The sequence below is a fragment of the Miscanthus floridulus genome, chromosome 6 (genome assembly GCF_019320115.1).
Source record: "Miscanthus floridulus cultivar M001 chromosome 6, ASM1932011v1, whole genome shotgun sequence".
NCBI classification, from domain to species: domain Eukaryota; kingdom Viridiplantae; phylum Streptophyta; class Magnoliopsida; order Poales; family Poaceae; genus Miscanthus; species Miscanthus floridulus.
The window spans coordinates 119,257,264-119,280,717 of NC_089585.1; the positions used below are offsets into that span (position 1 = coordinate 119,257,264).

The following is a 23,454-nucleotide window of genomic DNA, read 5'->3' on the forward strand; positions in this document are numbered from 1 at the left end:
AGATGCATAAAAGTACAAGTGCCGATAACAGTACTATCGGCTAGAATTATGCAAGGATGTCAATGTCTCATAAAACGCCGATACAATAAATAAGATTACATGTTCAACAAGGATTGGATAGCTAATATCGCACGCAGGCGAATCTGGTCGGCTTCCTCCATTTCTTTGATATCGTCATCGGCGGTACCCTCCACAGGCTTGAGTTTTTTCTTCATGGCTAAAGCCTTGCGAGCTTGGATATCTCTTTCTTGCTGAAGGGCTTTGACGGCACTAGGTAGCTGGCTTTCTTCTTGTTGAGCATAAGTTAAGGCTGCATCGACTTCTTTCAATTTAGCCAATAGAGCTGCCTTCCTTGCCGATAGATCCAAGATTTTCTGCTTAAGTGCAGCACCCGAAGTCTGCAAGTTGACGATGCCCTTGTGCTTCTCATCAGTGATTTGTTTCAGTTGTAGCATTTCTTCTTTGAGTTGAGCTTGAGCTGCTCTATCGGCAATACGCTGAGCAGCCCGTTGATATTGCAGTTGGCGGCTTTCCAAATGGGCTGCTGGGAAGAGTACTTCTTCAACATCGGCAGGGACCTGGCCACGAATTGTTTTGAAAATTGCCTTTGCGGGGTCCGAGTCATCTACCAGTTGGGCAGTTCCTTGCTGTAGCAAGTTCAGGAGGGTTTCCAACTTGGATTTAGTCTCTGCCGATATTGTTCCCAGCGCAAGGGAAGAACTTGTCTCCTCTCCATCGTCGTCAGAAATGTCAATAGCAAAGGAAAATAGGCTGTTCGGGGAGTCTTGTTCCTGAGAGAGAGAAAAGGAGATCAGTTAGGGGTAAGTATGAGTATTGTAAAATCAGATAGGCTGATTGGTTTACCTGTTTCAAGGCAATTTCCTGTGCTTGACTGGAGGAAGCAACCTGGAGTATGTCGTGTGGAGGATCGGCTGAGCTTGCCGATGGGATATCCTCTGTGACTTCATCGGTGGTGGGCTCTTGAGGTATGATGACCGATGACATTGGGGCAGATGTAGGGATCGGCATAGACCTTTGTCGTTTTGGCTGTGCTTCAGTATCTGTTGAAGCTTTGCGCTTTGCTTGGGTATCGGCAACGATTGGCTGGGGGGGCATCGATACTTGTTGGTTGTGAAGCTTGGACATCTGGTACGTTTGCCGATGTACCCAATTGTTGCTGCAAAACAAGTGTAAGATATGATATTTAACAGATAAAATGTAAAGTCAAGAAGCTACCTCTGAAGGTTCATCGAAAGAAGTGGTGCTTGATATCGGCGGAATTGCCGATGATGATCCAGTAGCAGCTCTTACCCCCTGATGATTAAAGTTAATACAGTTTGTGATCGGCATAAGTGAAAATAAACAAGGTTGTTACCTTAAAGGCTTTGACCAAGGTTGTAGCAGCGGCCGATGGAGTAGCCCTGGATGTAGCCAATTTGGACTTAGAAGTGATGGTCTTGGTATGAATCTTCTGGTGGGTCAAAGCGGCTAAGGTGGGAGCGTTGTAGCCGATCGGCGATGTTGGGGAAACAGGCCGGAGATTGAAGGGTTTCCCACTTTTGCTCACCGATGGTGCTGGGTTGTTGACCTGTTACAAGAGAATCAGTTACTGATAAATAAAGGGAAAAGCAGAAGGGAGTTAAAGGAAACTTACCGCGTCGTCAGGGATGGCATATTCAGGGTCGATCATGTGCCGATATGTGTGAGCAGAAGTTGCGAACAGTTGTTCTTTCCACTCTCGCCACCATTGCTTGTATGACTCGGTGATGAAAGATATTGGTGTCCAGATGGATATATCAACATCTGTAGTATCGGCATCAGGAGAGAGTTGTACTACCTTGTTCCAGTCTGTTCCGCAGGTGATTGTTTCCCTGGGTTTGATCACATCGGCAAAGCAGAGTTTGATTGGCAATTGCCCAAAAGCCAATTGGCGGGATACTGCCGATGGGTTGTAAAATTCATATGTAATGTTGGTGTTTTTCCCGCTGCCGAATGTGTTTACTGGAATTGCCCTGGGAGTGATGATAGCCGTCATGAGCTCATTATCTTGATTCAGAGTGTCATCGGCAAAGTTGAAAAGAAGGGGGAATCTGTTTTCTTCGTCGATATAAGGCACCCAGGCCCTATGATCACGAGAAAGACCATTGTAGAAGCTTTGAAAGAATCTGCCGATTTGGTCTTCGTTGGCTTCTGTTCCAGGAAGGACAATTATGGCTTCACCAAAATTGAGGGGTGAGCGTGTTGCCGATTCATCATCCCCGAGCACATAATCTTCAGCAATTTCTCGTGGGAATTGTTGAGCAAAAAAGTCCCATTGCAAACGTTTGTGCATATGGGCATTCAGCCACATGTTGATAAACCACCACGGGCCTCCCAGGTTGCCGATGGGTTCGCCAAGCAAAAGTTTCTGAGACACTTGGTGAAGAAGATGATAAGTGGAGCTCAGAAGGTATCGGCCAAGAGGAAACCTTACGCCATTAGCCAGAAGTTCAGCTGCAGGGAGGAAGGCGTTGGTTGGTCCTACTGATCGACCACAGAAGATAAATTTTTCTAACCACATATTCAGGAATGTGGCATGTTCCCTCTGGCTAAGTGTCCCGGTTTTCTGGTATTCTTGAATATATCCTGTCCAACCGCCGATGTTACGGGTATTCACTCTATATTCAGGCTTTCTACCATAGATGGAGCCTTCATCGGCAGTTGAGATGTCCAAGCCAGTAAGCATGTGGACATCGGCAAGGGTAGGAGTAGCTGGGCCATGTCCAAACATAAAAGTATTGGTTGTGTCTGACCAGAAATAAGCAGCTGCAATTATCATTGATTCATTTTTCTGCATATCGGCAATAGAGAGCCTGATACATTGGTCTAACCTTCGTTCTGCCCAGTATACTTGCATCGATCTATTAACCCTCAAATACCAATCTTTCCACCCTTTGGTGGTTTTGGGCCAAGATCGGAATGTGTCTTTCCACAAATTCAGAGAGAAATTTTGGGCTCTAAAGGGGATTCTGTTAACCTCTGCGTTGATCAGATCGGTTGGATCTGGGTTGCCCATTGGTCCAAGGCATTGGACGTGCGGCTGATCGGTTGGGATAATTAATTTGTTGCGCAGTTCCTAAGGTTATGGAATCCAGAAGACAGAAGAAAGGAAAAATCACCAACTGAATGAATTTGCAAAAAGATCAAAGTAAAAGGTAATGGAAGTGGAGCGAACCGCGGGGACGTCGAAATTGATGGCCATTGTCTTGAGGAAGGTGGAGGTACGAGCCGGAAACTTGAAGTTAGCGCCGGGGAAGGGTTCTTGTTGGTTGAGGTCACGCGGTTGTTCGTCGGAGTCGCCGCCGGAGAGAGAGAATGCCAAGGATTGGAGGCTGAAGATAGAAAATGAGGGTTCCGGAGAAATCTATTTATAAGCCGCCCAGAATAAGGGTATTTTGGACTTATCTCTATGTCGCGCGCATATAGGTCAAGGCGGTTCAGAGGGATATGGTAACTGTTCGCGCGATAATCAGGGGATTGTACAGATGAGTTGATAACAAGTAATCATGGCTTGGAAGGGATATCGATACATGATATTTTAATTCTGAAAATGGCAGCATTATCATGTTAAGATCTTGCCGATGGGTTATTGTTTTGGTATCTCAACCGTAATCAAGGCAAGAGTGGTTGGCGATTGTGCGATATTTACTGAAGTGCGTGAATCAAGATTAGATTTGATTGGATTTGATAGCAAATCAAGTTTTGGCTTGGAGAATGAGTTACGGTAATCGGGCAAAGGCAAGCGTTATCTGGAGTAAATTTCGGAGCATTAATGGTTTTATACTCCGAAATTGGGGGGCATGTGTTGACACCGTTTTTTGCGCGTGTCAAAATAATCGGAGTGGACTAATCGGCAAGGGGAAAGTTATTGAATACTTTGATAGCCAATAAAAGCCAGTTTGTAAAGATGGTTGCCGATAGCTGGTGATGGTCGATGTAAAGGTTGATTTGGACTCGGGCGTTGCCGATGAGGTTGGAGGCTTGAAGACTACTGCCGATGAAACAGGGAATATGCCGATGAAGGAAGACTTGAAGACTACTGCTGATGAAATAGGGAGTATGCCGATGGGAAGGAGGACGGTGAGATTTCCATCGTAATTGAGGCGGACAGGGAAATAGATAGGAGTTGATTTCCTTTTCTGTATTTGTTAGGTTATGATTCATGTAAGAGTCACGTGTTTCCTTAGATATGGGATTGGTGTCCTAGTTGTGTTTGGTTGTGTCTCTTTAGATCAGGGTATAAATATGGAGTAAGGGGCAATGTAATAGATATCATATCAATCAATATTAAAACCAATTTTTACTCCTATTTGCGTCTACTTACTTTTCGGCGACTTCGTCAATTTGCATATTTTCCCTTTTTTACGAGTTCTCATTGATTCGGCGAGTTGCATCGCTTCAGTGCGACCTTCGGCGATTCTCGAGTTCTGCGTGAGCACCTCTTGGCCGTGACTTCCGGGCGTATCGCTGTTGTCAGGACCAAAGTGTTCGTATCTTCATCCTTGTCGATTAGCAGGTCAAATCGACTGGCACGCTTTGGATATCGATTTGGGTATTAGCCCTTTGTGTTTGCAGATCCACTTTTGCATCAACAGTATATAATTGATAGGTGGAGGAAAAGGGAAAGAAAACTTAACCTAAAAAGGGTACAATCATCAACAGCCACAGATGACATCCTTAGATTCAATATCCTGTCAAGAGAAGCAGCACAACTAACTTTGAAAGGATCTGCAAAGGAAGAAGCAATGGAATATCTGCTGGATGAGTTCAAAAGAATTGGGAAAAACCTAGAAATCATCCTTTCATCAGGAAATACAACATTACCTAAAGGTACACAAGCAGCTGAGGCATCTGGAGGAGCAACTGATAATGCTGAGCAACCGGGCATACAGATGAGACAGGAATCAGATGATGCACACACTTTGCAAGACCTAGAGAGCATAAAGAACAAAGGAAGACCAGTAAAGCCAAAAAGATGGAAAGAATGGTCGAACAAGAAAGAGAGAAAACAAAGGCATAAAAAAGCAGAACGCCAAGAAGGCAGAAACTTCAAGTAAGAATACAAAAATAATAGCAAAATACATAAATATAATACTACTATAGATATTATATACTAACAAGAATAATAACAATGCAGGTCCAAATGGAAAGAGCAAGAAGAAAATGAGAAGAAGTACAAGCAATGCATAGTCTGAAAGAGATGGACCACAACACAACAGCAAGGTAGAAGACAAAATCAAATAGCACCATCAATGGGGACATAGAACCATATTATCTACTAGATTGTAGCAATTACAGACCATAGGGCATCATATCAAGCATTTTAGTTTTAAATTCTACACCTATTATAGAAACCTCCATATGGACAATGTAATGTCTGAACATTTGTACATCTACTTAATATGCTGTGATGATATGAGCATTAGCGCAAAAGCACAAGACCACAATGATTACATGTATTGATTATCCTATCAAATTTATAACAGAGTCACAGAATCAGGAACAATTATAATGAAACAAATAAAACAAACAAACTAAAAAGCTTACTTATAAAACCTTACATCAAACTAATAACTGGTGACAAGATCCTTGCGACCTATGTTCTTTGCAGAAAACACAAGATCATTAGCAAACTTAATCCTCAAATTCAGAATGTTAGATTCCTTGAATAGAGTGAATAGAGAAGTGAGAGGCGATTTCCAATGCTCAAGAAACATCATGGAATAAACACCAGAATCAGAACTACAAACAAAGAAAATACTTAGATTTTCAATAGACAAAAAAATCTAGAATTAAAAACAAAATAAGATCATATAATTGTTCAACTAATTGTGACTATTATTTTTCATGAACAATCAATTTACACCAATCAAACACAGAACTGCACCCATACAGGAATAGTAATAATTTATGGTACAATAATATGTAATCTGTAATTAGTAATCAAGCAAAGCTTCTCTCAAGATAATCTGGCGCCATGTAAGCATAGGTAATACCCCTGCTATTTTGAGAGAGAAGATCATACTAGTATGGATATGGACAGGGAAGAACGATATAGATGCAACATAGCAAGCCAGGCAGGGACATGTCATGGTCTCAATTTTGATGCATGAATGAAGAGGTCAGCATTCAATGCTTCGCCTAGCCTCTGGGCTCTCAAGTCTGACCAATAGGTGGGCAACTAGCTGTAAAAAAGCCTAAACATAGCTCCCTAAACACAACAGCACAGCCTACATTGTCAAAGACTGATGGCCTAGGACACGGCGCAACACTGAATTCACTAGCACACAGTAAACTTAGCAGCAAACAGATGTAAAATCGGATGCACACAAAAAATTGAGTGACCAAAACCTGTAAAACACTTGACAACTATCTAGATTTACCTAACAATACAGTTAAGAAAAAATTATATAAAAACAAACATATAAAAAAAAGAAAAACTAAAATGACACAATGAACAGCAACATAACTTATAGATTATTAGTAGCCTGCTTGGGAACAAATGGATAAGACACCTTGTAACCATGGAAACCCATATCAATCAAACCAAATTTCTTCCACCAAAACTTGAAATTTAGAATCTACAAGCAGTTCAAAATGAATAAAAATAGATTTAAAAGGAAACAACATATAAAATAAAAGAAAAAGATAGAAAATAGAAGCAAAAGCCATACCAATTTGTCCCTAATTTCAACCTGGTATTCATCTTGTTAGCCATAGTATGAATCCAAGAAAACAAATGTGTGGTCCTTTATGTCAACCACAAAGACAAACCAGTGCTCATCATAGAGACAAGGGAAGAATAGCTATCAGAAAAAAAAGAAAAGTTAGATAAAAATATAGATATAAAAAGTTTGAAAAAAATTGAAGAATGAAATAGTCAATACCAAATTAGAACAATAAAGAGGCCTTGACTTGGAAGTTCTTGTAAAAGCTATGTTCAAGATATCTTCACTTGCAGTATCTATATCCTTTAGAAGTTGATCCTACATATGTAAAAGGGTAAGAGAAAAAATTAAACATAAATCAAAATAAACAGAAAAAAAGAAAGAAAAACACTTATAGAGATACTAGAAAAGAAGTAGTGGCATTTAGAAACATCAAGATGACCAGATGGCTGAGAGTACAAATGATAGAAAAATGCAGCAATAATGAAGTTCATGACAAAGCCATCAGGCTTAAGAGATTCACCAAGAGCCCAAAAGGTGCATGGAACTGCTCCAAATAAGATAACATCATCACTGTAATAAAAGAATAAACAAAATAAAGTATAAAGAGATAAAGAAAAGCATAAATGAAATATAAGAATACAAAAATAAAACATACCCACTGTACTGTGACATGGCCAAATTACATATAGCCTTGTAATTCATAATCTAAGACTTGCTAACTTTGAATTTTTCCCTTTCAATCTCAAATTCATCACCCATATACTGACTTGGCTTAACAGACCTCCTAGGGTCATGAAGAGGAAACTTACCACCAGTAGAAGATTCCAAAATCTTGAAATCAGATTTACTTGAAGATTGAGCGAATTGATTGGGAATCAAAGATGGATGACCACCCATCTTCGAAATAGATTCACGAAGAGTATGCACACTAGAACTTGAATTCTGCAATTTCGAATTATACAAAATTTCTGATTTCTTTCCTATCGACCTAAGCTTCTGAGATAGAGATCTTGAACCAACAATAGTAACTTTAGGAGAGGACACCTACCAAAAAAGAGAAAGAGGAAAAAGCAAATAAAAATAATATGAATAGAACAAAAAAATAATTAAAAGAAACCAATAAGTAAATAATTATATTAACAGGAGCAGCAACAGAAGAACCAGCCTTAGATGAAGATTTCAGCTGAGAAATAGGAGGCAACTTCTTTGACAGCTCAGGAGTTATATTAGGAGACTCATCATTAGAAAAGGGAAGAGTCTACATAACAATTGGAGCCTAGAAAATACAAAAAAATAAACAAATACAAGAAAAAACATAATAAGATTAAATGCAAAAAAATATAAACAACAACATAAGAAAACAATATAGAAATTAACTTACTACAGTAAAATGATCTGGACAATTAAATCCACCGGCTAAAACATCAGAATCATGATCTTTAGCAACAGGAATTACATCATTAACAACATGTGCAGGCACAGACTGAGAAGAAGATTTCCCAACAAGATGACCTCGATGAACGCTTTTATGAAAAAGATCATATGGCTAAGAAAGATCATTCGGAGAAATGGCTAAACCAAATGTAACTTGCTTCTTGGAAGATGAAGGAACACCTAATACATTTTTTAAAAATAATAAATTAAAAACAAAAAATATTACTAATGAAACACAAATACAAAGGAAAATATAAATAACTCACACTTGGAAGATGAACCCAGAGCAACACCCATGACAGCCTGACCTCCAAATTGAGTACCAACCGGAGGAGCAACAAATATGAACACATGAAATAAAACAACAAATTGAAACACGTCATTACTAAAACAAAACAATAGGCAATGGATGGGCACAGAAGATAACTCACCGAGATCCTTAGCCAAAGAAGAAGCTCTTTCAACTTTCTCAACATTAACCTACAGTTCACATGAATGAAAATTACAAATGACAAAACAATGTATAAATAAAAAACATTAAAAAACAAACTAAAGTAGTACCTGAGAATCATGAGGTTGATGAAAACCATTTACATTTCCTGATGTAGCAGCCATCTTAGGAGAAGCAATATGAGGATCAGAAGAACTTTCATAATCAGCAAACTCCTTCAAAACCTTAATAACTAATTTTTGTGACTTTTGCTTAAATGAATATACATGATTCATCAGTTTAGAGAACATGGTCTTCAAATCATCAAGAAGAGCACCAAGAGAGACCAAATCAAGAGGAATACAAGGAAGATAACTCTTGCAATGTTCTTCAATGACATTCAACAAACTAGCCTTCAAACTGTTAGGCACATCACAACCACAAGCTGCTTCAAGCTTAGACAAGAACTCAGCAACATCAGAAGCCTCAGAAACTGATTCTTGCTGAGAAGTCAAAGCCTATCAATCAAAAAAAATGTTAACACATAAAAACATATAAACAAAAAAATATGACAAAAAATACCTTGTGATAGCATGTCTTCTCAAAATCAAGAAGAGGCCTCATACCATAACTAGACGGAGATTTTATATCAAGATCAGAAAAATCTTTGATCATATTTTGCTTCCAAACTCCAATTCAAGGAAAGGTATCAGATACACGGCGATGAGAGAAGTCAACATGATCCAAATCCATAGCGTTGCAAATAAAATAGAAAATGTAAAAAGTTAGAATAAACTAAAGAATTCAAACACAATGATACAAAACTGAGAATTCAAAAACAATAAAAACAATGCACATAGACTAGAGATAACTTACAATAAGATAGAACATAGATCGACCAAGAGTACCAAAACTTTTCTGACCATCTATCTTTCCTTTGTTGAAACTCTTAACACCATCAAGCAACCAACACAAAACAAACCCCGACCAGTCAAAAGAACTGATATGCTCAAGGTCTTCAAACACACCAAGGTAACAAGGGCTCAGAACCAAATTAGAGTTTGGACAAAGGAAATAATGCAGAGCCACAACCAAAAAACAGATCAGCACTACTTCATCAGTAAGATCATCGGCTGCCAACTTATCAGCAAAGAAAGAAACTTGAGACAAAGAAGTCTTGTCAATCTTAGATAGAACAATAGCTCTGCCAACAACATAATTGGAAGGAAAAGGAGTACCACCAACAGGAATACTAAGAACAAGATTCATAGATTTGGTAGTCAATGATATAACCTCCTCATGAACAATCAGATCTCTAGACATCGACTCAACAAGAGATGCCAGCCAGTTAGAAAACTTCTTAGGGACAAAACACTTGTCAAAAAGTAGCAGAGAGCCAAATCAATATCTCCTGATTGTAACACCCTCGGTGTTACGCCCTAAACAAATTACCAAACCATGTTGTAAGCATCATATTTATGTGATAATGCATGTGATGGAAGGTGTAGATAACATTTTTGTAACTTTAGATGATCAATAAAAATGTAAAATGATAAGCTATTCCATAACTCATATGTATCAAGTAGAGTTTAAAACTAATTTTTATTGAACCAAAATACTATAGAACATATATGTGGCGCTTAAATAAAGTTTGGAATATAAACTTTGTAGATGACAATAAAATACTTGCTGTAGAAAAATAACATTGCTAGCCAATATTTCTAATAGCCTAGAAATGAAACTTGGAATCAAATTCAGCTCGTAGGCTTAAAAGATTTTTAAGTATATAGACAGCTAGACAATGCCATGTTTGTCAATTTATTTTGCAAAATCGGGTTAAGAATAAGTGTTATGTTTTAGCTCAGTTTGGTAGCCTCATATGCTTTAAAATGGTGAAGATGGTTTAGGTCTAGAAGCAACCGTTTAGTTGTTATAGGTGCTTTAAAATGCGTGCACAACACGTTCTTGGGTTGGCTGGGTGGACACGATCACCACGCTTGGGCGCACGCCGTTGCCGTGTTGGTCGCTCACGCATGCACGCGCTGCCATGCGTGGCCGACCATGGCTGCCTCTAGCCTGGTCACCACTAGCCTCTACCGTGTGGAGCCACCGCTGCTGCTTGCATGGCCGTGCGGCGCTGCTGGCTGTCCGACCTCGCTGCCGCACTACCAACCTACCCCGCGCCACAACACAGTCGCTGCTGGTGTCGTCGCCTCACCATCACATCCATGCTTCTCTCTGCACCTCTCGCCGCTGCTGGCCCTGTTTGAGGCCACCACTACAGCGCGCACATGGCTGTGCTCATCGTCGCCTTACCATTTATGGCGCTACGCCACGTGGGCCATGGTCGGTCGGGGACGCATGCGCTTGTCCTTTGTGTCTCCGTGCATGCCTTCCCAGTGACATCGAGCACATCCTGCCAAGGCGAGGCCGTGCAGTACCACCTACCGGTCCATCTCTATCTCTATCTCTTTGCTGCCACCATCGGAGTCGCGCCCCTAGCAATTGACCAACGAGTGGTCATCTCCTTTCAAATTCATGCCCCTATGTCTTCGCCATAAAGTCATTTTGTAGCCCAACCCCACCCCGCCTTGAATGGTGCTCGGTCGAGCTCCAATTTGGTGTTTTTCCCACCGCCCTACCGATAAGGCCATGTCCAGCCATGGACGAGGGCAACCCTCCTACCGTCCCTCCCGAGCCAATTCACCTACACCACTAGTTTCGCCTTGCCTCCCTCTCTACCTTGCGCATGCCAGTGGAACCGCTATCGTCTCTACATCACCGCTGACGCGACCACGCACTATAGTGCGCCACCGCATGGCTCGACCATAAGTGGCCACACCTCCTCTTCCATCCTCTACCCCAACCGTCACCTTAGCTAGGTCTATGGTAGTCTACTGATGCTCCCTCGCTAGCCAGTTAGGTTCTTAGGTGCTCTAGATCATCGACATAGTTGTGTCGCTACCGTGGATGGTCGTGCGTCGCTGCAGCTCACTCTAGCGTGTCTCACCGCCCCACGTTGCTGCTTGGTGTAGGTGGTTGCACCATAGTTGAAGGTTGGCCCAATCGACGGGACAGCGCGAGCCTCTAGTGGCCAGCACGGTCACACCGTGTCATCGCCCACGGCGTCGCTGTGCGCTGAGTCGCTGGGGGTGTGCATGGGTAAATTAGGGAAAAGCCAAAGGGTTAAGTAAGAAGGTCTGAGAGAGGAGAAAATAGTATTAGTACTTAGTTGTAAATTGGGAGGAGTTTGCGGTCTCTTTTGCAAAATCGCCAACGCACACGGAGTCCTCCGCCGTAGGCCGCCTCGCGTGGGCCATGCTAGCGGGCCGCTACGCGTGTGCACGGTGTCGCACGGGCCATGCGTGTGGGCCGCGCGGGAGATTTAGTTTTCTTTTTCATGAGGAATTAGTAATGGTTTTCTAATTTAATTTTTGAGCTAATCTTTGGTAAATCATATAAAATCATGTAGGTGTCAAAAAATTATGAAACAAATTTTATTAGGTTCCTAAAATTATGCTCTATCGGTTGGTGTATTTAGTTCATGTTTATACGTGTTGACATTAGGAGCTATTAGATCATTTGAGGATGCTTAATAATATTAAGTTAATTATTATAGGAATTTTTTGTGGTAAATTGGTGATAGCTTTAGTTCTAGAATTTTTATAGTAGCTTCATTGTATTATTCTGTGCACACTATAATTTTTGTAGCCTTAGAATAGACTAAGCATTAGGGTAGTTAGATGCTCTTCGTTTTAGTATACATTAAATCATTAGTAGAAATAAAGATATACCCTTAAATTGCAAAACTGAGTGTTTGTTAGTTGAATCCAACACCTTGCTTGATGAAGATGATAGTTAGCTTAGTATCTTAGTTATTAGAGCTAGTTTAGTAGCTTGGTGTGCACATTCTTAGTTTTAGAGTTGTTGTTGCCTGAATGCTAAGTGTTGTATCATCATCGCATGCATGTAGAGAATGAGTTGGTGGGGATCGTGACCACCGACAGTCATGAGTTTGAGGAGGTCGTCGAGGAGTACGAGGAGAAGATTCACGTGCAGGAGGAGGTTTTGAAGCCACCACTGACTAACTTAGCTGACATCGCGCCTGCCCAAGGCAAGCCCCGGTGCATAACCTCTATTTTATAATTTACCGTGTATAAATGTGTTGTGCATTTACGTTACAAGAATTTTTTGGAAACTACATGCATAGATACACATGTCCTAAGAGTCTTACTAGTGTAGGTTCGAGTAGATGCTATGCTTAGATCATCGGTAGTGTGAGTAACCTGTCGTTGCTCATAATAGGGGATTATTATTACTCTCATAATAAAATGATGAAAGGAAAAATGGAGACAGGATAGGGATATGGTATGGGTATTGGTGGGTGTAACAGGTTGTGTCCCACGGCCAATGGGGCTTAGCTTGGTTACACGGTTTTCTCTGTTCGTGTCGATTAAGGACCGTCCATTGTTGTGAATGATAGTCAGGTCACAGACTCATTATCCTGAGCACATACTTGCTTATGGGAGCAGGAAAGCTCATTACGCTCTTGTCGTGGGTTTCGGCTCTTTTCGGACCGACTGATTGGAGACAGAGAAAGGTGGAGGTCTAAGCACCATACTGAGACCGGGTCTCAAGTGTAGGGGCTTGGAGTCCAAGTTTGGATGGGGACCTAGACCCCGTGACAGAAGTAGAATGGGTTGGTCTTGTTTGTGCCTGAGGTACAAACTGGGCGTGTGTTTCGGGGTACCCAGCTAGGATACATTGGTTCATAAATCATCGTGTCTGTAAGATGGTACGACTTGATTATGGTCTAGTACCGTAGTAAGAACTTGAAGATGAAAGATGGTGAAATAGTTCTAATTGCTTAACCCTTGCTTGAAAGTAGAACAGGTGGTTACCTAGAATTGTTAGCTAATGAAGTAATCATGACTACTAATTAAACTTGATCTTAAGGACATACTTCTAGTAATGTTTTTCGCAAACAAAAAGAAAACAACAAACCCATATTGCCTATCATATCCTTGAGAGTCGAGAAACTATTCCCACTAGTCGGGTAAGTCTTGCGAGTACATTGTGTACTCAGGGTTTATTTTACCTCTATTGCATGTGCAGCTTGAGGAGTAGCTCTTGTGTGGAGGATTCTTCTGGTGGGCACAGATGGATCCTTGTATCATTTTCGCTAGATGTTTATTTTCATTTCGTGGTTTAATTATCGCACTCTAAACTCCCGTATTATAATAAATAATTTTCAAGAACTCTTGTTGTATGAAATAAATTAAGTATTGTAAGCTCGTACTCATTGTTGGATTATAGATGTAAAATATGGATTGTTCGAGTTCTCTCTAGGGGTGTGCTCGACGAAACTATCTAATGTAGGTCACTTTCGAGGTGCTTAGTGCCTAGTGGAAGACGAGCGCCTCCGAAAACGTGTTATTTCGGACGGTTCTGCCACACTAATAACATCCTTCTTAGCTTCGAACATTGAACTAATGGCAAGAGCAAATTTACTGACGGACTGCCTAGTAAACCCATAAGACGAAGCCTTTGAAGATTTCTGCTTCTTGGACTATATTAAAATAGAAAAGGAAAAAAATAAAATATACAATACTAAAAATAGAAAAGAAGAAAAATAAATAAATACCTGAGCTAGCAAAGCCACAAACAATTTACGCTTTAAGACCCTGATTCTTTCACACTGAAATAAGGACAAAAAATATAAAGTAAAAATGAAGAATTATATGAAGGGAATTTAAACACAAAAAATATAAAAAACAATAATAGCTAATTGAATCTAAAAGGGCAATTCGAACAAATCTTCAAAAGAGATAGCAACTCTCATTGCATAAAACAAAATATAGATTGCACTACCACAAACGGATAGATTCATTGAAAAAATACAAGGAAAGAAAAAAAACAAAAACATCTTCACTAATCAATGACATATTAAGTGTAATAGATTAATAATTAATATAAGAAAAGCACATAGAATGACAAAAGCAAAAGCACTAAAATTCTAAAGGTGGTCAGATATTTGATTTCTTGAGATAACTAATCAATAACAAGCAAAATAATGACCATCCACAAACAGGGAGTGGCACAACATTACCAGATCAAGACTAACAACAGGAAACTCTTATTCCGGACTATAGCGGCACAAGATTGGCAACAATCAATAAAAAAAGGTCAGCAGAAATGCAGTATGAGATCTAAAATGGAGGGAGTCAAGCTTGGCATCACAGTCATAGGGATCTCAAGATCAGATGCAGCCACCAGCACAACACAGACCTTGCTAAAATAAAAATGAGGAATAATACACAGCCTACAAAACCAAGCAACTAGCCACATACAAGTTTCACTATTGGAATTAAAAAAACAAGTGAAACTAAATAGAGAAAGAAACAGACATGATGGACAGATGGTACAAGGAAACATACATCTTTCAAACACTGCTCATACAAAGTTTTATTGAACCTCTAAACAGCTGAATCATCAGATGAAGAATCCTAAAAATGACCAAAAACAAACATTATAATTAAAATATGTAAAACAATAAAATACAACTGAACAAATAAAAAAAAACTTACCTCAGATAACATCTCAACATCAGAACTTGATTTATCACCAAAAGAATCATCATTAACATATTGAGAACACATCACATCATCACTCTGACTATCTTCTAAATCAACAAAATCATCTTCAGAATATAAACCAGCAACTCGACGCTTTTTTGACCTCTAGTATCCATCTACAAACACAAAAAGAATCATCTATCACAAAAGGAGCAAAATAAGAAGTAAACTAACACAAAAGGATAGTCATTGCAAAAATACTACAAGCTAATACATAAGGGAGAGCTACAAATAGAGATCAGTAATGATTTTAAACATGATTGCTTCACAAGTGACTCACAAAGGCAAAATAAAACAAAAAAATATACTTAAACTCTAAATAAGATGTAATCAACTAAACCTGAACTGAAAATGGAAATAAATTATAAAAATACGGACCTGAAGTAAACATAGAAGCTAAAGACAATAAATGAAAAAAGGAAATCAAACCTGATATAATAAAACATATTTCATAAACTGAAACTCTGAATATTAACTAAAGTAACAGCTACAACACTGAAGCCTGATACAAATTGAACTTAAAGTATATTAAAACAAAAATAAAATCAAACATGATATAACAAAACAAATTTCATAAACTGAAATTCTGAAAGTTAACTAAACTAATAGCTAAAACAATGAAGCCTGAAACAAAATTGAACTAGAACTAATTTAAAATGAAAATAAGATCTACTAAACTTAACCTGAACTTCAGTTCAACTAAAACTAAAAATAGATTATACTGAACAAAAATAAATGTCAACTACAACTAAAAATGGATTCTATTAAACTAAACTTGAACCGAAAATAGGATGTACTCAACTTCTACAAAACAGAAACTGAAGTAAACATAGATTCTAGTTGACCTCGTACTAAAACTGCTACTGAACCAGAACCTAGAGCATCGAACAACATGAAATAGATCAATCAACCATTACAACACATTCAACATATAAGCACCACACACAAAACAACTCAACACATAGCTGCACAATGAAAGGAAATACAGAGAAAAGAATAGAGAAACTAATACCTTATACCAGAAGTTTATACAATCTCCAGACAAATACAATCACCGAAGAACAGGACATCGCAGCTTAAAAATGACCGACAAAACCACAAAGATATAAAAATGAATTTGGTCAGAATGAAACATAAACAGATACAATCCAAATCCACAGCAAAAAAATAAAACTACGAACATAAATAAGAACCCTAGCACCGTGGATGATCCAAGCTCCGGGTCAGCAGCAAACCTCAACACGAACAGATCAGAGACAACCATAGAAAAGGGGAAGAACAACATCCGACCAAATCGAAGAAAATATAACAACACAGGAGACTCCAAAGACATGCATACAACTCAAATAGCTCAGATACATGGAACTAAAGGAGAAATGAAGGAACAAATCACGAACCCTAGCATTGAATCCCCGATACGCCTTGCGTCACCACCGGTCGCCTCTTCGAGATCCACTGACAGATGAGGAAGACGATACAGGAGATTCATAATACATGCATACAACTCAAAATAGCTCAAATCCATGGAACTAAAAGGAAAAATTGATGAAGAAATCACGAACCCTAGTGCCGAATCCCCGAGACGCCTCGCATCGCCCCTTCGAGCTCCACTGACAGAAGAGGAAGACGAAACGTAGGCGGAAATGAAGCGGCGAACGTGAGGACTCTGTTCCAAACCAGAAAATAAGGCGCAACTCCAAAAATCGAAACAGTAGGCGCCGACAAGATAGACCCACATGTCAGACACAGAGCAAAGCAAATGAAACACGGACGGCGCAGATGAGAGACAGAGAGATCGGATGGCATCCAGAATCGAGTGACAGATGCCAAAAGATTGCTCGAGTGAGCAACAGATTTTCTGTATAATTTTTACAAATTACGCAAGTACAGATGCAGACGCCACACGTCCCTACGAATACTCTACCCCTCGCGTTGCTTGCTTGACTCTCCTTTACACCATTTTGTCAACTGGAACTACGGTGGGGTTTCAACCCCCTGGGTTAGCTCGGGGGAAAAAATGCACTGTATCGAATCCGATGATTTGCTTGCAGGCTCGGAATTGAAAGGTTCCCGTTCCAACATCCAGAAAGGGTCCGCGGAGCTTGTACACCGTAGTCCCGGTCCCAACTCCCAACTCTAGCGACAAGGACGCTGATTGACTCGGACAGCCCATATTGATCCGGTCCAGGCGTTGACATCGATGTCAAGCGAATGTGAACCCAAGTGAGGGAGGAGAGTGTGTCTACTATCTAACCATATGTTTTATATAATTTTAACATATAAATTTCTTTACATCATAAGATTAAGATCCAATAGCCTTCACCCTTCTTCTATCTTCAGACAATCACAAGATCACAGATCCATATATCACAGGAAATAATTTTTTTCTATGGAATGACAAATCACAGATCCACCGCCACCATCGTGGCCGGTAGGACGACACACGTATGCAGAAAAACATGTGCCCCTCTACGTACGCTTCAGATAAAAAATTAGTCTACACGTTGATTGCTTGCCTTTATTTCAGTAATCGTGGATGCTGACACTTCCCTGACAACTTATTAATCGATCGAACATGGCAAGTTGTTTACCATTGCATCCCGTGCAACGTATTTTTGCAACTTATGCAGGTGCAACGCCTATCGTCACATGGTTCGCTGGTTTGATGAAGCGTGGGTGCACTGTCGTGAAGCCGACGACATCGCTTCCTCATCAGATCAGTGGATCAAAGCAGCGGTGTATCATGCATGTGCACAGATTGCACTAAAAAATCCATATGTTTTTTTGTTGTTAAAATACACGTGTGTTGTATAGCAGTTCTGAATGAACAAACGGCCAAACGGGTATTCCCGGACGGAAGTATATGCCCGCGTACTAGGAGGGTTGTTCCTGAATTTCCAGTCCCGCCCGTGGCCCGTCAGCCCGTGCACACCTCTGATATTTCACTAATCCTTGTCAACTGCATCGGCTGGAGGCCGGAAGGTGTTTCGCAAAGCAAGGGATACTTCGATTCTTCCCTTCATGTCTTCGATAGTAAACGGGTGCGATAGCTACGAGGCACCGCCGGCGACAGGTGAGAAGTCAAGGTTTCCAGAACAAACTAGTACGTAGAGTAGTTCCTTGTAAGTAACAATGGAGACCCACTGGCCATTAGTTAACCGACGCCGTTTGTTAATCGAAGGCGTTGGTAAACAAGGAGTGCTAGTACTCATTCATGCAACAGCAATTGAAATTTGGAACAGAGAACGAAAAGGATGTGAACCATATGTGGTGCCGTGTGGGAACACGTCCGCACTGTGCTCGAGCGCATACAGCAGTGGGGGATCGACCGGGTCTCCGCCGCCTCGCTTTCAGCACCCGTGCGCGTTGCCCTGGCAACACCTACCGTACCATTTCACTCGCGTTGGTTGGCGTCAACGGCGGTTTGGAAGCAGCGATCTCGTCATTACAGCCTTTTTGTGCAAAGCAGAAGATGTCCTAGTCAAACACAGCTTGTCCTCACGCACCTCATCTACTGCTTCCTAGCTGTCTCAAGAGACGAGTCTCCCGGCTCCTCCGCGTCCAGCATCCTTCTGCTGATCCGGCTTCACGTCTCAGGACGTGGACGGACCCCGGGGTTTCTTGGAACGGAGGATCTGAGCAGGGCAGGGCAGCGAATTCCCGTCCTACTTGAGATCAGTGGATGAAGAGGTGGAGGAGAAACCAAGAGAATTCTTAAAAGTTTGGCGGGTCTAGGTATGCCTCTCGATCGGTTCTGCGTCGTGATGCCACGCGGTTCTTGTCGCTGCCGCTCACGAATTCCAGCTGTGTTCTTGCAGGAAAACCGCACCATCATGCAAACAGAGGAGGTGAAGTCGCGGTTCGGGCGGTGCCCGTACTGCCGCGCCATGATCTACCAGGACCTCAGCGCCATCATCTTCTACTGCAGCAAGTGCCGCACGCCCATCCGAGGTACGCGAGCACTGGGACGAGTTCCGGCACACGACGCTGTGTCGTGTCGGCTTCTCTGTACAGCACCCGGCGCGATCGATTGATGGCTTCTCCTCCCGCATTGCTGCAGGCAAGAACCCGCAACCCACCGACGAGACCGAGTACGCGCTCGCGCAGCTCGAGATCCTCTCCGCCGACACCGCCTCCGTGTTCTCCGACGACGTTGAGCCGCCGATTCCGAGGTCAGCATGGGCCATCGAGGATGACAACGGTGGGCGGCCGCCGCTGCAGAGCAGGTCAGCTACCGGAAGAAGCTCCGTGCCGAGCACGAGCAGGCAGGGCGCAGGAGCCGCGTCGTCCTCGTCGTACAGAGACAGAGACTTTGGTTCGGTTAGGACAGGTCCAAGAAGCAACGGCGGCGCTCTCAGCTCCGGCCCGAATCGGGATCACCAAACGGAGGCCGCGAGAAGCGCGTCGCCGCTGCACAGTCGCGTGACCCAGCTCCGGCCGTCGTCGCGGCGGACCAAGCGATCGAGCACCGGCGACGTGGACGTGCGCAGCGACGCGGGATCGGACACCCAGTCGGACTCCGACGCGCCCGCGACGGCTACTACGTCTTACTACACGCGCCGGTCGTCGCCGCTGAGCTCGCAAGAACTCGAAGTGGCGACGGCCTTGTCCGGATTCGAGCCGGCTGACCTTACGAGGACGCCACTCAGTGATCCGGCGTTCCAGAAGGACCTCCTGCAGGCGCTGGACAACCTCCGGAAGCTCATCGCCGCCGTCGACCATCCGCGGAGCATCGGCGGGCACTGGCAGGGCGCCATGCCTCGGCTGAGCGCGTCCTGCAACGACGAGAGCGGCGGCAAGCGTACGATAACGAGGCGCAGCTCCCGCCTCATGCGCCGCCTGGAGTCGCAGCTCACGCGGGCGTTGCCCGCCGAGCGCCCGCGCCGAGACGCCAGCACTTCGTCCTCCTCTTCGGCGTCGAGCAGCCGGCGCGGTGGTACCAGGGCGCGGGCGCACCAATGCCGCCCGGTGCTGGGCGGCACGCCGTTCGTTGTCTGCGGCGAGTGCTCGGAGGTACTGCAGCTACCGCCCTCCCTGCCCGCCGGCAGAGTCTCCAGGCTGCAGTGCGGCGGCTGCGGCGAAGCGTTCGAGCTGACGCTGCCGGCGATCGGCTCGACGGACCTGCCCAAGAAGATCTTTTCGGCTCCGCAGCCTGCTGCTGTCTGCGCCGGTGAGGACGCCGAGGAGTATCCGCTCACGAGAAGCAACCTGAGCGGCGAGCAGCCACGGGCGGCGGGGCAGCTGCACCGCATGCTGGGTTACAGCTCCGTTAGCTCGGTTCTACGCAGCCGGCGGTACGGCGAGTACAGCTGAGCGTGCATTCTCCTTTTTTTCATTCTTTTTTTATACTATAGGGCGGAAAGATTCAGCGGCGTGGTGATTTGTGAAAATTCATGAACGATTCTTCATTCTTTTACGATTTGTTTCATAGAATTGCTTGTAAATTGCAATGAGCCTGATTAGTTTTTTTTCCCCATGAAAGATGCACTTTTTTCACTCATTGTGTATTCATTTTGGATACATTCGTAATGGAAGCTGTATAAAATGAGGGTATGTTAGTCTATGCTAATTACTTATCAAACTTGTTATTATTGAACGATCTGTATCTTGCGGAAACTCTAAGATTTGATTGTAAGTTCGTAGCTAACAAGAACAAGTTGGGAAATAATAACAAAAAGAAGAAAGAAAGAAAGAAAAAGTTGCTTCAGTTGACCAAGACTGGCTGCCTGGCAGCACGGGCCCGCCCGCCAGCGAGAGAAACATATGATCGAACACCTAACCTTCTCCCAGTGAGAAATGACAGCCCATGGAGCATGGCCACTGAATCTTTCCGCCGTCGTCGTCGCTGGCGACGCAAATTCCACTGAGTCATGGAGCGCGCGGGTGCGCACCCTCACGCGCCTCGGGCGGCACAGGGAGTCTCTTGCTCTCCTACGTCACGGCGACCCCTCGCCGCCGCCCCACTCCCTGGCGCTCCCGGCCTCGGTCGTCTCCTGCGCAGCGCTGTCCCTCCCCGCCGGCGTTGCCCAGATACACGCGCTCGCCGCCAAGCGCGGCCTGCTCCCCGCCGCCGACGCCTACCTGCTCTCCGCGCTGCTGACCGCCTACTCCCGCCTCGGCAGCATCCAGCTCGCCCACCAGCTCCTCGACGAAATGCTTCTCGAGTCCACACCCCACACCACGCTGCGCACCGCGTTCAACTCTGTCATCTCCGGCTGCGCCCTCCACGCTCTCCCGGTGGCCTGCTTCGCTCTCTTCCGCCGCATGCGCGCTGCCGCGGTCCGCTTCGACGCGGTCACCCTCCTCGCGCTTGTCCCTGCCGCGCCTCTGAGCGTCGTGCCGCAGGTCCACGCCCTCGCTGCCCGAGTCGGGCTCGCCACCGAGACCTCCGTGGCTAACTGCCTCATATCCACATACGCGCGCGGCGGCGCGTTCGGCGCGGCCCTCGCCCGGAGGGTGTTCGACGAGATGTCGCTGGTCTCCCGCGACCTGGTGTCGTGGAACGCTGTGCTATCAGCCCACGCGCAGAACGGCCTGGCCGTGGACGCCCTCGATCTCTACCGCCGCATGCGTAGCCCCGAAGGCTGCGGGGTGGAGCCGGACGCCGTGACGATCGTCGGCGTGCTCTCTTCCGCAGCGCACCTGGGCGCGCGCTGTGTGGGATTCAACGTTGAGCACTACGTGCGCCAGAGGCTCCCGGGCTTCCGCACCAACGTGCAGCTGTGCAACGCGCTAATCAACTTCCACGCACGCTGCGGTAGCCTACCTCGAGCGCAGCAGCTGTTCGACGAAACGCCCAGAAAGAGCATCGTGTCATGGACTGCGCTGCTCACTGGGCACGGCATGCACGGAAATGGTGACGTCGCCGTCAGCCTCTTCGAAAGGATGGTGTCCGAAGGCATCCGCCCGGACAACGTCGCAATGGTCGGCCTCCTCTCCGTGTGCAGCCACGCCGGATTGTACGACGAGGGGCGCAGGTACTTCTCAACAATGGAGACCGTCTACAAGTTGCGGCCCACGCTGGAGCACTACACCTGCATGGTGGACCTCCTCGGACGTGCTGGCCGCCTGAAGGAGGCTCGAGAGCTCATCTCATCAATGCCCATGCCGGCTGACGGCGCGGTCTGGGGTGCCCTTCTTGGTGCGTGCAAGATACACAAAAACTTGGAGGTTGGGGAGGAGGCCTTCGTGCATGTCATCGAGCTGGAGCCGAGGAACGTGGGATACTACGTGCTCATGTCGAACATATACACTGACACAGGGCAGCCGGACAGGGTCGCGAGGGTACGGGCGATGATGAGGGAGCGCGGGCTCAAGAAGGAGCCCGGATGCAGCTACGTGGAGCACAAGGGGAGGGTGCACCTCTTCATGGCCGACGACCACTCGCACCCACAAGCGAGGAGGATCTACGAGCTGGTGATCAGGCTGGAGCTGATGGTGAAGGAGAAGTCGGGAGTGAGGGAGAGCGAAGTGGCGGCCGCCAAGGGAGGCATGGAGAAGGCGGCTGCACAGCCGCTGGTTGGGATTCACAGCGAGAAGTTGGCAGTGGCGTTTGGGTTGCTGAACACCGAGGCTGGCAGTGAGATCGTGGTTATCAAGAACCTCAGGGTGTGCGGGGATTGCCACTCGTTCTTGAAGGTGGTTTCGGCCAATACCAACCGGGCGTTCCTGGTCAGGGACGCGAGCCGCTTCCATCGCTTCGATGGTGGAGTTTGTTCCTGCAAAGATTACTGGTGAAGGGCCTGGTGTTGGCCGTTGGGCGTGAGACCATTTGTCGCCTTTGAACAAGGCACTAAATGGGATGTACCGATCCAGACGTGCTACAAACTACAACGTCCTCCACCGCTAGCGCCCGATGCAGCCATGCAGGTTTGAACTTGAGGAAGATGAGCGAAACACTAGATCAGGCTAGTGCTACACCGTGACGAGGGAACCAATCTACCATTGCTCGTCCAAACAAACCGACGGGCGACGAAGACGTAAAGCTGCACAAATGTTGCATTGTAATGCCCAGCCAAACTCACTACGTCCTGAATAGTGCGTAGTTGGTGTGGATATTTTTTATTGCATATGTACTGTAACACTGAATGCAGAATCATATTAACCTGAATCACGGCAACGGCTGCTGATAGAGTAGACAAGCTGAGAGTCGGACTTCAAAGGAGGTGTTCTTCGAATCTAGGGACTAAAGTTCAGGAGCGTTGTTACATCGGAATGTCACATCGAGTTTTTGAATAGTAATAAA

The 23,454-nt window shown here is 44.4% G+C and overlaps 2 protein-coding genes and 1 pseudogene across 2 annotated transcripts; 2 read left to right on the top strand and 1 right to left on the bottom strand.

Annotated features, from left to right (window-relative positions):
• LOC136461114 (uncharacterized) overlaps window positions 1-16,494 on the bottom strand; it is a 38,685-nt pseudogene extending 22,191 nt beyond the window's left edge.
• Window positions 16,495-18,669: 2,175 nt separating this feature from the next.
• Window positions 18,670-20,681, top strand: LOC136459306 (uncharacterized). Its single transcript, XM_066459178.1, has 3 exons — window positions 18,670-18,944; window positions 19,028-19,160; window positions 19,270-20,681. Exons 2-3 carry the CDS (start codon window positions 19,043-19,045, stop codon window positions 20,520-20,522), a joined length of 1,371 nt encoding a protein of 456 aa, XP_066315275.1. The 5' UTR covers window positions 18,670-18,944; window positions 19,028-19,042; the 3' UTR covers window positions 20,523-20,681.
• Window positions 20,682-20,787: 106 nt separating this feature from the next.
• LOC136459305 (putative pentatricopeptide repeat-containing protein At3g11460, mitochondrial) lies at window positions 20,788-23,431 on the top strand. Its single transcript, XM_066459177.1, has one exon. It carries the CDS (start codon window positions 21,006-21,008, stop codon window positions 22,944-22,946), a length of 1,941 nt encoding a protein of 646 aa, XP_066315274.1. The 5' UTR covers window positions 20,788-21,005; the 3' UTR covers window positions 22,947-23,431.
• Window positions 23,432-23,454: the final 23 nt, after the last annotated feature.